The sequence below is a fragment of the Varanus komodoensis genome, unplaced genomic scaffold (genome assembly GCF_004798865.1).
Source record: "Varanus komodoensis strain SLA01 unplaced genomic scaffold, ASM479886v1 scaffold1, whole genome shotgun sequence".
Lineage (NCBI taxonomy): Eukaryota > Metazoa > Chordata > Lepidosauria > Squamata > Varanidae > Varanus > Varanus komodoensis.
Window position 1 is genome coordinate 31357926 of NW_025335268.1, and position 15106 is coordinate 31373031.

Here is a 15106-nt window from a genome sequence, read left to right on the forward strand (position 1 = left end):
TCATCGAACAGGAAATAAAACACTTGCTGTACATTGGTATAGTGCAGGGAGAATTAATAAACAGCTAGCTGCTCTATCATTCTGACTCTCAACATGAAATTATAAATATTGGTATCAGAAGACTGTAACTTCGAGTAACAAGATAAAGTACAATTCAAAATGTTTGGGTTGCATTAATCTGTTTTCCAATATTTGTTACCACTGAGGCAGTACACAAATTTATTATCAAAAATCTGCTTCATCATCATCAATTTCCATTATTCTGATCAAACATTCAAAAGTTAAAAGACATGCTAGTTATATCTTAGAATCAATACAGTTTTGAAGAGCTTGGGAAATTGTGTTTTTCCTTGGAAATCTTTCTCAAGAAACACCAGAATGTTGTGTGTGTGTGTGTTTTGTTTGTTTTACACTATATTTTAGTGGTTTGGGGACTCACAGAGGGCTTCTAGCAATGCCTGAAGTAGGGCAAAGGAGGACAGGAGCGACTTGTGGTGGTGAATCTATTGTGGCATAGAGCTCAACATCATGGATATATAAGAATAACCAGCTTCTCCCTGGTTTTTTCTGCTTGTGTATAAAACCCCAGACAGCATGGAACCAGAATACTTGAGAGTACCTTCTTCCATGTCAACCTGCCTGATCACTGATCAGGTGGAGATGTTCCATCATCCACTGCCTGATCCATCATCAGTGGAGATGTTCTGCATGGCCCCGCGGCCCCGCGGGAGTCCACCTGGGGTAGAGTTTCTATGTAGTGGTGCCCTTTCTGTGGAACTCGCTGCCTGTGGAGCTCTGGAGTTCTGTTTTATTTATAGTAAGCCACCCCGAGACATTCCATAGGGGACAGGATAGAAATGCTTTTAATAAATAAAATCAATAAACAGGCACCTGAACAGCTGAAGCATTATGTTGTTTCAGACTCCTGTTGAAGACATTTTCACCTCTTTCTTCTTCCTTTATTTTATAAAAAGCTGCTACAAAACAATACAAATATAAGATACATGATAAGCATTAAAAGAAAAGCATAAACAAAACACAACACAACTAGTGCACCCTGTCCACTGGGACTATGGCTATATAATATTTATGCCTTCATTTCTTTCGTCTTGCTTACTTCTACTTCTAACTTTCCACTCTTTCAGAAATACATTGAATTAACTGAAGGTTTAATACCCTTCTCTTTTTAAAATACATATTCAATAAACAAACCCCACATATCATTAAAATCATTCTTTATCCATTCTTTTATCACCCTAATCCCACACGTCAACTTATCATTAACAGATATAGTCCAAATGTCTTTACACCATTCAATTATCTGAAGATCCCATTTCTCCTTCCAATTCTTTGTTATTACCAGTTTTGCTGCTGTTACCAAATTTATTATTCACATTTAATTGTCTATTTCCATTTCTTTTCATAAAATATTAACAGTAATGCTATTTCAGGATCTGCTTCAATTTTTAAGTTCAATATCTTACTAATCCCTTTAAAAACCATTATCCAAAATTTCTTAATATTTTCACAGTCCTACCACATATGGAAATAGGTACCCATTTTTACCCATGTCTCTAACATAAACTAGAATATTTATTATACATATAGAATAATTTTACTGGCATCAGATACCATTTCCATGCTAGTGTATAAAGACAATTTTATCTCAACAAGCCTTCTACACTTAACCAGACATGGATTTTTTTGTATTCTTTTTGAAAACACTTTTAATATATTTTATTCATTATATGTTTTAGTATTATTTTTTCATTTATTGTTTGCCACCCCAGAACTTGTTCAGGTGTGGACTGGTATATAAATGTTGCAAATAAATAAGCCCATCTGAATAAAGCATATAAATTATCAATGTGTATTGGTAAATATTAATATAAACTAGCCGTTTCTGGTCTTTCTGATTGTATATTTCTTATATAACAGATTCCACTTTGACATCAGCCCTTATGAAGATTTCTGGCCAGCCATTTTTGTCCATATGGTCCATCAGTGTTGTGGGATAGGCTGGTATGAATACATTTTTAATGCTGTTTCTTTGCATTTATTTGTAGTGATATATAGATATAAATATATATTCATATTTATTTGACTATCAAATGATGATTGAATTGTATGGGGTAATTTTATTTAAAGTGTTCTGTTACTCTCCAAGTCTTCTGTTTTTAAAACGGCGATTACTGTAAATGTGAGGAGTGCTCCATGCAACATTTATCTTTGTTTCTCCAAAAAAACAAAAAACAAACAAAAATTATAACCAAACCTTTTGTATGCACTGGTGAAAATAATTCAGATTGTGGATCATTTGTGTGTTAAACTGAGATACACCCATGTAAATAGCTATTAAAAATAGGAAGCAGACTACTCTCATACAAAATACCTAGAGAAATGCATTACCTAAAACATTGTAGAAAGACGTGAGCAGAACTATGGATAATTTAATACTAGTGATTTTCATTCTTTTTTCCATTAAGGTAGAACTATAAAAGAGTTTTTTGGTCACACTGAATTTCCTGTGCGGCAGGCAGTGTTTGCCAACCTGTTGCTCTTCAAATGTTTTGGACTGCACTGCCCATCATCCTTGAATGCTTGACCATCTGAGGCTTATGGGAGCTGTAATCCAAAAGGCTACTGATCCAGTGCAGCCATGGGACAGAGGTGGCAGGCCATCTCTGGACCGACTGCCTGGAGATGAAGCACTTCTGGGCTTGGGCTAGGCTGAACACTGCCTTGGTGCCGTTTCTCCCCTCTGCTGGGGTAGGGCCGGGTGCATGGGCGTGTCCAGGGGGTCCCAACTGCTGGCATTACGGTAGCAAGAAGCCACAGGGACAAATGGTGGCAGGGCTGCCTTTTGGTGTAACATCTAGCTCGTCCTTAGACGTTCAGTAAGTGCTTTAGCAGAAGAACAGGTAAAATGATTGCATTTATGGAGCCTCTCTTGCTCACAAATGTTAACTGACAGAAGCAGAAATATCAGCTTTGCCTCTTGATCTGCTAAATATTTGTGCTATAGAGTGAATAGCAACAATTAATGGAAGCTAGTTCTGTGCAGAGTAGGGGAAAGAGCTCTGCTCCTTGAAGCCAATCTCTCAGTGCTATTTAATGCTGAAGGACTGAGGGAAGCATTCCTTTCATATTTGTGAAAGGAGGAAGGGTAAGGTCAAATGTCAAGGGCAGCCAAAAGATCACAGTTAGCAATTAGAAAGCCTTCTTATTGCATGCTATGTTTGATTCATTTAGTGCTCTGCAGCTACCGCAGAGTGCTAAAACAAGCAAACAGATTTTGACTATTTCAGTTCTTGGACACATTTTTATAGATCCTTTATTAGCACTGTGGCACAAGGGGATGTGGAAGAATTGGGGTGGGGGGAGGAATTGGTCCTAAAACTTCCTTCACTTTCCCAGCTGTTGTCTAAACAACTGGGCATGGAAATTTTTACAGACACAGAACCCCGTTAATAGGCATGAGCAGCCTCTTAAGTGCTGCACCCTTCAAACACTTTGGCTCTGATTCAGCAGTTCTGGTGCATTTGTGGGAACTCTGATACGCACATGGAAGTGTCTGTGAACTGGGGCTGTCAGAATTCCAGAAAATTTGAAGCAGGGCAGGAGATGGTTTTTCAGGAAAGGTCAGAAAACTTGGGAAAACCTGAAACATATTTATGATATATATCTTGCAACATAAAATTTTGCTGTTTGGTAAATTTGTGACCCTTAAAAAAATATCTGTCTGCATTATTCAAACAGTGCACTGTTTCCACAACTTCCTTTTGAATTGGAACAAGCACCTTTGATCTAGCAGGCAGCTCTGCTGATGGAAATGGGAAGGAAGTGACTTCTCTTTCCCCTATGCAAGCTTCTACTCTGGTCTGGAAGAGCAGATTTTTAGGTGTATAGAAAGCAGAAGAAGGGGAGATTGGCCAAAAAAGAAAGAAAAAGAAAAGAAAGAAAGCGTTTCCTTCTTTTCTATTAGCAGAGGCAGTCACTGGATTAAATCTTGTTCCATGAACAGAAGGGTATAATTGGATTCCACTCATTAATTACACACACACGCACACATAGAGAGAGAGAGAGAGATTGGAGAATAAGTAGAAAGCCAGTGCATCCAAAAGCGCCTATTTCTTATTTATAGGATTTATATACTGTTCTATATCAAACAAGATTTTAATGCTATAAATATGATTAGATAATTAATCTTTGTAAAACATTTTAAGGGGGTAAAGTGCTCCTGCATCAATACTTTAAAACTATGCCTTAAAGAGCATTTTATTTTACAAAATAATACAGTATATCACAGAAGTGAGTACACCCCTCACATTTTGTAAATATTTTATTATATCTTTTCATGTGACAACCCTGAAGAAATGACACTTTGCTGCAATGTAAAGTAGTGAGTATACAGCTTGTATAACAGTGTAAATTTGCTGTCCCCTCAAAATAACTCAACACACAGCCATTAATGTCTAAACCACTGGCAACAAAAGTGCACACACCCCTAAGTGAAACTGTCCAAATTGGGCATTATTAGCCATTTTTCCTCCCCGGTGTCATGTGACTTGTTAGTGTTACAAGGTCTCAGTGTGAACAGGAAGCAGGTGTGTTAAATTTGGTGTTATCGCTCTCACTCTCTCATACTGGTCACTGGAAGTTCAACGTGGCACCTCATGGCAAAGAACTCTCTGAGGATCTGAAAAATAGAATTGTTGCTTTACATAAAGATGGACTAGGCTATAAGAAGATTGCCAAGACCCTGCAACTGAGCTGCAGCACAGTGGCCAAGACCGTACAGGGGTTTAACAGGACAGGTTCCACTCAGAACAGGCCTCACCATGGTCGACCAAAGAAGTTGAGTGCACGTGCTCAGCGTCATATCCAGTGGTTGGCTTTGGGAAATAGACATATGAGTGCTGCCAGCATTGCTGCAGAGGCTGAAGGGGTAATGGGTCAACCTGTCAGTGCTCAGACCATACGCCGCGCACTGAATCAAATTGGTCTGCAGGGCTGTCGTCCCAGAAGGAAGCCTCTTCTAAAGATGATGCACAAGAAAGCCTGCAAACAGTTTGCTGAAGACAAGCAGAGTAAGGACATGGATTAGTGGAACCATGTCCTGTGGTCTGATGAGACCAAGATAAACTTAATTTGGTTCAGATGGTGTCAAGCGTGTGTGGCGACAACCAGGTGAGGAGTACAAAGAAAAGTGTGCCTTGCCTACAGTCAAGCATGGTGGTGGGAGTGTCATGGTCGGGCTGCATCAGTGCTGCTGGCACTGGGGAGCTACAGTTTATTGAGGGAACCATGAATGCCAACATGTACTGTGACATACTGAAGCAGAGCATGATCCCCTTTCTTCGGAGACTGGGCCGCAGGGCAGTATTCCATCATGATAATGACCCCAAACACGCCTCCAAGACGACCACTGCCTTGCTAAAGAAGCTGAGGGTAAAGGTGATGGACTGGCCAAGCATGCCTCCAGCATGCCTAAACCCTATCGAGCATCTGTGGGGCATCCTGAAACGGAAGGTGGAGGAGCGCAAGGTCTCTAACATCCACCAGCTCCGTGATGTCGTCATGGAGAAGGACTCCAGTGGCAACCTGTGAAGCTCTGGTGAACTCCATGCCCAAGAGGGTTAAGGCAGTGCGGGAAAAAAATGGTGGCCACACAAAATATTGACACTTTGGGCCCAATTTGGACAGTTTCACTTAGGGGTGTATGCACTTTTGTTGCCAGTGGTTTAGACATTAATGGCTGTGTGTTGAGTTATTTTGAGGGGACAGCAAATTTACACTGTTACACAAGCTGTATACTCACTACTTTACATTGTAGCAAAGTGTCATTTCTTCAGGGTTGTCACATGAAAAGATAAAATATTTACAAAATGTGAGGGGTGTACTCACTTCTGTGATATACTGTATTTCCTTGGAGTTTCCCCCCTCTCCAATTTTTCCAAAAATTTCCAGTTTTTCCACTGGAAAAGTGGTAAAAAGGCCTCAGAAGAAAAAAGAAAACAAACCGCATTATTGCTGTTATTCATCCAACCTTCACATCCCTAGTGTGAGCACGAACTGCTTCATCACTTTGACATCAGGGAGAATAAAGTGAGTTAGGCAGTTCTAGTTTGTGCCGATCTCCATGTGTGCTTCAGAGCCCTGCAGAGCTTTTTATTGGGACAGTTATCATTTCTTCTGCAGATTTTGAATCTCATGTGATAGCGTATTTACAGTTTATACACACCACACACAGAGAGACCTCTGTATCATTTATGGATACAGATACAGAATGGTTTCTAAATGGAACATCATATTTATTTTCATATTTCTCAAAAATTTCTCAGTTGTATGAGTGGCACTTGATGCAACAAGGGGTGGGTAACTGAAGTTAGGAGCTGGCTATTCTGTTATGGTTTTTGCAATTATTCTGACCTTAGCACAGTAGTTTGTTAAAATATTTTGAATAAAAGGTAGTTAAAGTTCCAACTGAAATGTCAGAAATCTCCCCCCACACCCAAAAAAAGAAAAAAAAAAAAGAAAAAAAAAGACACAGGTTTTTCTAATGCTAGACTAAACATGCTGTAAACTAATATTTATCTCACTGAACATACAGCCATTTTAGTATATTTATGGGTTCAGTTCAATTTCAGACTGTATTTACAATCATTTGTAGATTATGGGCAAAGTTGAAGTCAGATCTATCATCAGCCCTGTTAAAACAGAAACAGGCTACTTGTGGCCCTTAGTTTGATTTCAAAAGCCCACTGCATGTGTTCTGTTTGGACTTCTGACCAGAGTGATCTGGCCCACCCTGGCAGTCTGCTGGGTAGGAAGGAGAGGGAGAGAGAGAGAAGGAGGTGGCCATCTTACTCTCATTTTTGACTTTGGTCCTGCCCACTACTTGCTTTTGCCCCACAGGCTGCTGACATGCAACCCCAACAGGTTATCTGTGATAGAATGTGGCTCCTAACTGGGGGAAAAAGGATTGCTCACGAGTGCATTAAACGTTTTCCTTGAACTAAGCTGAAGCCTGTTAGCCAGCTCTGAGAAGGCAGGCAGACATCAGACTTGCAGGAACCATTTGCTTTTTACTAGAAACCTAAAGCTTGCCAACCAGAACAAGGAAGCCAGGGTGGGAGGGAATTAAGGACATAAGAGCACCATACTGGAGCAGACAAAGAGTTTGGCATTCTGTTCACATAGTGGCTAGCTAGCTACAGAGAGGAACTCACCTATGAGTTCCTCCCACCTGTGTTCCCTGGCAACTGGTGTACCTAGACATACTGCTTCTGATAGAGGACATAGTATAGGAACATCAGAACGAGTAGCCATGGATAGACTTATGTTCCATGGTTTTGTCCAGTCCTGTATTATACCTGTCCAGATTGATGGCCATCGCAGGATCTTGTCATAGTGAATTCCATAGTTTAACTATGTGTAGTGGTAAGAAGTACTTCATTTTATCTGTCCTGAATCTCCTACCAATCAACTTTATGGCACGACCTTCCTGGTTTCTAGTGTTATAAGAGACAGGGAACAAATCCTTGTGCGTCCCTGTTGGTTCTCCTGGACCTCTCAGCGGCTTTTAATACCATCAACCATGATATCCTTCTGGATAGGCTGGCCGGGTTGGGAGTTGGAGGCACTGCTTTGTGGTGGTTCCACTCCTACCCAGCTGCCTGATTCCAGAATGTGTGCTGGGGGTTATGGCTTTGCGCCATGGCAACTTTGCCATGGAGATCTGCAGTGTTCCATTTTATCTCCCATGTTTTTCAATATCTGCATGAAACTGCTGGGAGAGGTTATCCAGACGTGTGGGCTGTGGAGTCATCAGTACGCTGATGACACCCAGTTCTACCTCTCTTTTGCATCTAGTCCAGGTGAGGCAGTGGCTGTCCTTAACTGGTGCTTGGCTGAGGTAATGGGCTGGATGAGGGCCAATAAATTGTGTTTTAATCCAGATGAGACAGAGGCCCTGTTGGTGGGCAGTTCTGCCTTCCAGGTGAGTGACATCTTCCCTGTTCTGGACAGGGTTGCATTGTTCTGGATGAGGTGCAGTTTGGGACTGCTCCTCGATCCGGAGCTGTCCCTGGAATCTCTGGTGACAGCAGTGGTGAGGAGTGCTTTTCTTCAGCTTTGGCTGATTTACCAACTGCGCCCTTACCTGGATGAGCATTGCCTTGTAATGGTGTCCCATGCTATGGTAACTTCCCGGCTGGATTATTGTAACACACTCTTTGTGGTACTCCTCTTGAAGATGGCCCAGACACTTCAGTTGGTTCAGAATAGAGCTGCCAGGATATTAATGGGGACCAGCAGGTATTCACATATAGCACTGGTCCTCAATCATTTACACTGGCTGCCAATTGAAGTCTGGGCCCAATTTAAGGTGCTGGTGATGACCTACAAGTCCTAAATGGCTTGGGTCCTAGATACCTGAAGGAACACCTTCTTCCCTATATGCCCTCCTGCCCCTTGAGATCTGAAGCAGAGGTCCTCTTCGGAAACGCTCCTTGAAAGAAATTGCAAGGGTGGCTACCTGGAGGAGGGCCTTCTCTGCGGTGGCATCCCGACTGGAATATGCTCCCCAGAGGGGTTCTCCTGGTGCCAATGCTTTTTTTCTTTTTACTACCAGGCAAAACCCTTTTTATTTTCCCATTATTTTAATTGTTAATTGGTTTTAATTGCGGTTTTAATATTTAATCACTGATGCTGTGTCATTTTTATTTTATTTGTGCTTCTTGTAAACCGTCCCAAGACACCAGTAATGGGACGGTCTATAAAAGTTTTAAATAAGTAAATAAAATTAAATAAATAAATGAATAAATAAGGAACCTTGAATTAAGGAACAAGAATGCATCTGTGTACTTACTCAGTCCAGACATTTATTTTCAGTACCAGAACTTTGCTCACAGTTATGTCATACGAAAATATACTTGTGGCTTTCCTTGCAATTTTGGTGTTTTTAATCTCAGCTGCCTTATTTAGAAGAATGTATGTGCGGGGAGTCTTTTGTTGTTGTCAACAGTGGGACCCTTGCAAATAACCCAGAGATCTACCACTAGATTGTAATCTACCTTCTGCCCACCCCTGAACTAGCCTTTTCATTTACCAAAATGAGGCCTATAGCTCATATCTCTCTCCTTCCCATGTTCTCTTTTCTTAGTCTCATAACAAGCCAGATCTAAATTCTGAGGACTTTATGGATGTGGATTTCCACATTCTCAGGGTTTGCTTGCTGAATTTTTTTAGCTTAGAAAAAAAGGAGGAAGGGGAGATAGATGGAGGTGAAGAAAGTGAAGAGGGAGACATTTTTCTCACTCTCCCATAAGACTGGAACCTGGGGTCAACCCATGTAGCGGATTGATGGACATTCAGGACTGATAAAAGAAAATTCTTTATTGTACCACATATAGTTACTATGGATTCCACTGTCACAATGTGTAGTGAAAGCTCTCAGTGTTGATGGCTTTAAAGATTGGACCAATTCTAGAAGAAGACTATCAATGGCTTCTAGTCCTGATGGTTATATGGTACCTCCAGTATCAAAAGCAGTGTGCTTGGGAACTTGCAAATAACCCATCAGGTTATTAGAACAGGAGGATGCTGTTATACACATGCCCTGTTTGGGCAGATCCTGTGGGCAGCTGATAGACCACTGTGTAGACAGAAGGCCAAACGAGGTGGACTTTTGCTATGATCTCCCATTTCTGAAGTATAGTGTCCTCTGAAAACAGAAGCCTAGCTAGCAGAATGTCTTCTCTGTTTCTATATTTTTTTATTCAGTGAATTTTGAAAACCCAGATGTTTGTACCTCAGAAAGTCTTCCAAGATATTTGTTGCTCATACTTCCAGAAGAGAGACATCCAGAGCAAATATTCAGAGTAGTTTAAATATTTTCCAATTAAATATTGGAAATTTGTGTTAACAAAAAGCTGTTCCACTTGGGTAAATTCAGGCACCCAGTTTTCATCAATCTCCTGGTCACTGCTGCAGCCCTTTACACTAAATCTGGTTATTTTGTAGTTAGTCTCATAATCCTCTGAAGAGTTCAGAGATAGGGGTTAAAGTGATGGGGGATCAGCAAAAAAAATGGGTTCCCTGACATGCATGAGCCGAAGCACTTTCCATTAAGGCAAAATGACATCTCAGTAAATCCCAAAGTATACATGTATAAATTGACAATAGAAACTCAGAATTCAGTTATATCTTTAGACAACATTCACATGAAGAGTTTTGTCTTTAAATGCAGGTTTTTATTTTCTTTCAGTCAATTAATCTTTTGTGCATTAAATCAGTGTGCATTTTTTCTTGAATGCTGATATACATTAAGAGTAATTATGATCAGAAAGTAGTGTAATTTGAGTAGAGGAGTAACATGTAACAGATATAAAGGTGCAATTCAGTGTGACTGTTTGCTTAAACATTGACTTGCTGAATGATTGAAGTTTTAGCCACAGATAGTGGCACTCTTTCGAAGTTCTTGCATAAATTTGAAGAGAGTGAATTGTCCATTTTGGATTTAAATGTCTTAGCCAGGTAAACCTTAGCTTAAATGTTAAGCATAGCGGAAAGGTCGTTCTCTTTCCTGCCATGTAAGCCTGCCCCATTTTGCACATGCAGGAGGAGCAGAAGGCAAGAGACTATGAACACAGAAGATGCTATGATGTCAGCAATGAGCCTTTATATGGAATCTGATATTTTGGAGGAAGGGTAATTAGAGCCTTTAGCCTGGACACCAGCTTTGAACAGATGGAGTGTTTCTGTACATGGGATATGTAAATATGAATTGCTGCAGGAGCCAAACTTTTGTGACCTTAACTTGGGTGTGGGGCTTGGGTTAGCATCAGTGCCCTTGGTTGGCAAGTTGTAACTATTCCTCAGAATGCTTACACTTTTTAAAAGAAAGGAAAAAAGTAGTCTGCTGAGAAATGACTTGGAGATTTTGAGTTCAGACTCCAGGGTTACAACTGAAAGCTCTGTGGGACTCTGGTGTGGACATGCAGCTCTGCTGTTCCATCCTCTTCTTGGAGTTTGAGAATGTGTGAGATAGTGCCCCAGACAGTGAGAGAAGAGAACAGGGAATCCCAAATGTATGTCATTCTCCACACTTGTGCACTGGAGTGGCTTCACAATGTAAACATTTAAAATTAGAGTTGAAATTGTATCACAGTTTTGCTTCCTGAGTTTCAGTTGTTGAGACCTGAGGATACGGACAAGTTTGTCCCGCCACCTGTATGTGTTACCTTGCCTGGCATGGCTTATTGGAAGAACCAAGGGTGGGATTCACACCTGGGGCCAAGAAGCAGTAAATGCCTATTTGAGAGAGGGAGTGGTCACTGCCCCTTCAAAAGAGGTTATGATCAAACCACTTCTAAAAAAGCCTAACCTGGACCCAATGGATGTGAATAATTATAGGTCTATTGCTAACATCCCCTTCTTGAGCAAGACTGGGCAACTCCTGGGTGAAACGGAGTATCTAGATCCATTTCAAGTGGGTCTCAGTCCTAGCTTTGGAATGAGGACTGCCTTGGGATGACCTTTGCTGGGAAAGAGACAGCAGGAGCGTGACCCTGTTGATTCTTCTGGGCTACTCAGAAGCTTTCATGACCACCGACCATGGTATCCTTCTGGATGGACTGGCCGGGTTGGGAGTTGGTGGGACCACTTCGTGGTGGCTCTGCTCCTACCTGTCCAACCACTTCCAGAAGTTGGTGCTGGGGGATTGTTGCCCTTTGCCATGGCAGTTATGCCATGGTGTAGTGCAGGGCTCCATCCTATCACACATGCTATTTAACATGTGCATGAAACTGCTGGGGGAGGTTATCTAGAGGCATGGGCTGAAGTGTCAACAACATGTAGATAACCCTCAGCTCTACCTCTCTGTTTCATCAAACCCTGTGACCGTTTTTATTATTGTTATATGTCTTAAATTGTAAACTGCCCAGAGAGCCCAGCGGGGTATGGAGCAGTATAAAAATGTAATATAAAGAAATAAATCTGTAATAAGCATTCTCAGATTTCCAGGAACTAACGGTGACAAAGCAAAAGACAGGATCTTGAAAATGTGGCTTTCCGACTAGGATAAGAGCTTTCCTACTAGGATAAGGCTGCCGACAGAACATTACTGTTTCCTCTCTCACTGTGGAGAGAGAGAGAACCACACCAATGGAAGGAGGCAGTAAGAACTGAGGAAGAAGTGTGGGCATAATAATTACCACTCTCTCTTCAGTGATATGTCCCCAATAAGACGCTGAACAGAGCTTACTTTTGATATCCAAGCAGAGGTGCAAAACAATTTCTGGCTTTGCATCCACACAATCCCTGCATTTTAGAAAAATCTCCATGACTTTTGTTTTGCAAAATGATTTGAAGTTCTGACCAAATGAATTAGGATTTAATTACCTAAGTTTGTAGAGTGGAGATTTGAATGTAAGAATGTTTCATAAGTCTGCAATGGAGAAATACTATATTTAGCTGGGTGGTTGGGGTGTAGAGGAAAAAGAAACTTTGAAACTTGCTTGGCAAACATCACTTGTTGTTGAATGTTCTTCTGAGTCAATATACTCAATAGAAGTTAATATACTCAGCAGATGTTATTAAGGGGGCCCAATGATTTTTAGAGGAATTAAAATGCTCAAAAAGTCTTCTGTAATTGCAGCATTATAAGTATGTATTTTTGGCTAAAACTCCTCTTACATAACCTTTTGCATGCTTTATCACACCACTTTCTTTTCTTTCAAGCTTCGAACTAGAAAAACTATGTCGTTTCACTATGTCTGTAAAGAAGAACTACCGCCGAGTGCCCTACCACAATTGGAAGCATGCAGTTACAGTGGCGCATTGCATGTATGCCATTCTTCAGAATAACCACAGGGTTTTCACAGACATAGAAGTAAGTTTAATGTTGTTTTTCAGTTTCAGAAGCCATATCTCGGTTACAAGTGCGCACAGGTCCCTTTTGTGTCAGATCTGAGGCAGAGCTTTGATCTGATTTTCCAAAGCTTTGTTTGTCTCATAAGCTCACTCCTAGAAAAGATCCTCTTGCCCCAAGGGTCTTTGTGGAGGAGTGGCTTTTTCCTCATAGCAGTGCTGTCTCCATTGACTTGCATAAAGGAAAATAAAAGCTGTACCCCTAAAAATAACTGATTGGGGGATCAGCAAGAACTCTTGGGGCAAAAACAATCTTTATGGGGAATCCAGAGTTTTTACAGGATGCAGCCTTTATTTTGAGCAATTGTTCTCCTGAGGGTGTTGAGAAATGCTATGACTCTGTAAAACTCCAAATGCATCCACTGTTTCAGAACCAGCCTGGTTTGCCTTGGAGAAGGTTGGCATACCTCCATAGTTGGTCCAGATCAGCTAGATACTTGGGTTTGCCTAGATCATATGTGGAGGAGGGCCATTACCTGTTCTTCCCTGCAGTGGAGGGCAGGATGCGTTCAAATGGGGCAAAGCTCAAGGAACCAGGCTTCAGGTTGGATGTCCTGATGGACAACTTCCTGATGGTTAGGACCCTAGGATACGGAATGGGCTTCCAAGGGAGGTTGTTAAGGTCCCATCAGTGAGGATGTTCAAGGAAAGATTGGACAACCACATGTTGGGGATTACATGAGTGGTGCCAGCTGGAGCTGGGGGTCTGACTAGATGGCCCAGGAGGCCCCTTCTGACTCGCTTGTTTCTATGTTTCTGTTAGATGCACACCCCTAATTCAGTGTCATTTCAAGTTTTGACAAGTGTAAAGTTAAGCACAGCCATAACAGAGATAGTAACACTGTGGATAATGCGCAAATCAATTTTTCATGTGCAATACAATTTTCTACATGTCTGCTCAGAAGTTTCATTCACTCTGACTTCACCGTTTGCATGTTTCTGCCTCTTCATCCATGTGTGTCTTTAACTGCCAGTTTAGATGTAACAGTTCATCTATCTGATGAACTGGAATCTAGTCCAGAAAAATGTTGTAATACATTTTTTGATACCACAAGTGGTTTTTGTGGCATCATTAATATGGCTACCCCTCTAGAAACAGGAATGTAATTTTCAAGTAAAGACTGTAAGGAAAGCTCTCCCTCCCTCCCTCCCTCCCTCCCTCCCTCTCTCTCTCTCTCTCTCTCTCTCTCTCTCTCTTTCTCTCATATTTTTATTTCACCCAATAATCCATGTTCTATGGGAGGATTACAAACAGGTAAAGACAAAAATATCATACACACAGTTAAAATAGAAAATGCAAAACAAATATTTAAAGGAATACAATATAGTGCAATAATTTAATGGGCTCTCTGAGTTTAAAAGATGGTAAGTAAGAAAGGGTGTGCTTTTATTTATTTATTTATTTATTTATTTATTTATTTATTAATTAAAACATTTTTATGCCGCCCCATTCGCCGAAGCCTCGGGGCGGCTTACAACAACAATTGATTTGGTTTCAACTTGAACTGAATTGGGATGATTAGGAACAATTCAGGAGATGCCTGGATCAAAGCAGGACTCTTCCAAAGAGTCTGAATCTGAAATTTCCAAAAGCTTCATTACTTCTTTGGATTTGCAGAAATGCAGAGATCAAGACAGTAAGTCTGCAAGAACTGGTACATTTCTCCCACCACTTTCCATATAAGGAAAACACTGGGATGCATCGAGGGCAAAGGGGGTGTCATAATTTTGTAGCTTCTAATCATACTGTTTGGTTTTATCAGGGTTCCTAAATTCTCGTGCTTTAGAGAATGAATACTGAAGTAATATACCAAAGGAACATTACAGTGCTCTTTGCTAGTTCTGTCTCTTGGGAACAAGAAGGCTAAAGGGGATTTTGTGCATTCTGTGGGCTGGGAACGAGAGAGGCATCATTTGGAGTGCTTGTTTCAAATGCTGGATGTTTTCTGAATCACCAAATCAAAGTTCCTTCTGCACTGCACGTTCTACGTCCCTTATTCACTCTGCCCTATTTTACTTTCTGTGACTTGAGAGCCAGTTGAGCAGAAAATCAGAAAAACCCTTAAAATAGTGAATATGAATATCTCATAATTCCCTAGCTCCTGCACCCATCCTTCTGAACTTCTACAAGCTTTCTGAGTTAGGGACACTTCTGTGACATATACCATATCAA

At 41.0% G+C, this 15106-nt stretch overlaps 1 protein-coding gene across 10 annotated transcripts in view; it reads left to right on the plus strand.

Moving 5' to 3' along the window:
• Positions 1–15106, plus strand: part of PDE10A (phosphodiesterase 10A) — a 275032-nt gene that overhangs the window by 240984 nt on the left and 18942 nt on the right. For 8 of the 10 annotated variants that reach the window (XM_044421393.1, XM_044421421.1, XM_044421403.1 and 5 more), the window contains 3 exons: positions 1939–2022; positions 10624–10713; positions 12745–12895. In XM_044421393.1, coding sequence (XP_044277328.1) covers positions 1939–2022; positions 10624–10713; positions 12745–12895 — 325 coding nt within the window. The remainder of the gene's footprint in view (positions 1–1938; positions 2023–10623; positions 10714–12744; positions 12896–15106) is intronic. The other 2 variants (XM_044421429.1, XM_044421431.1) reach the window with 1 other exon arrangement.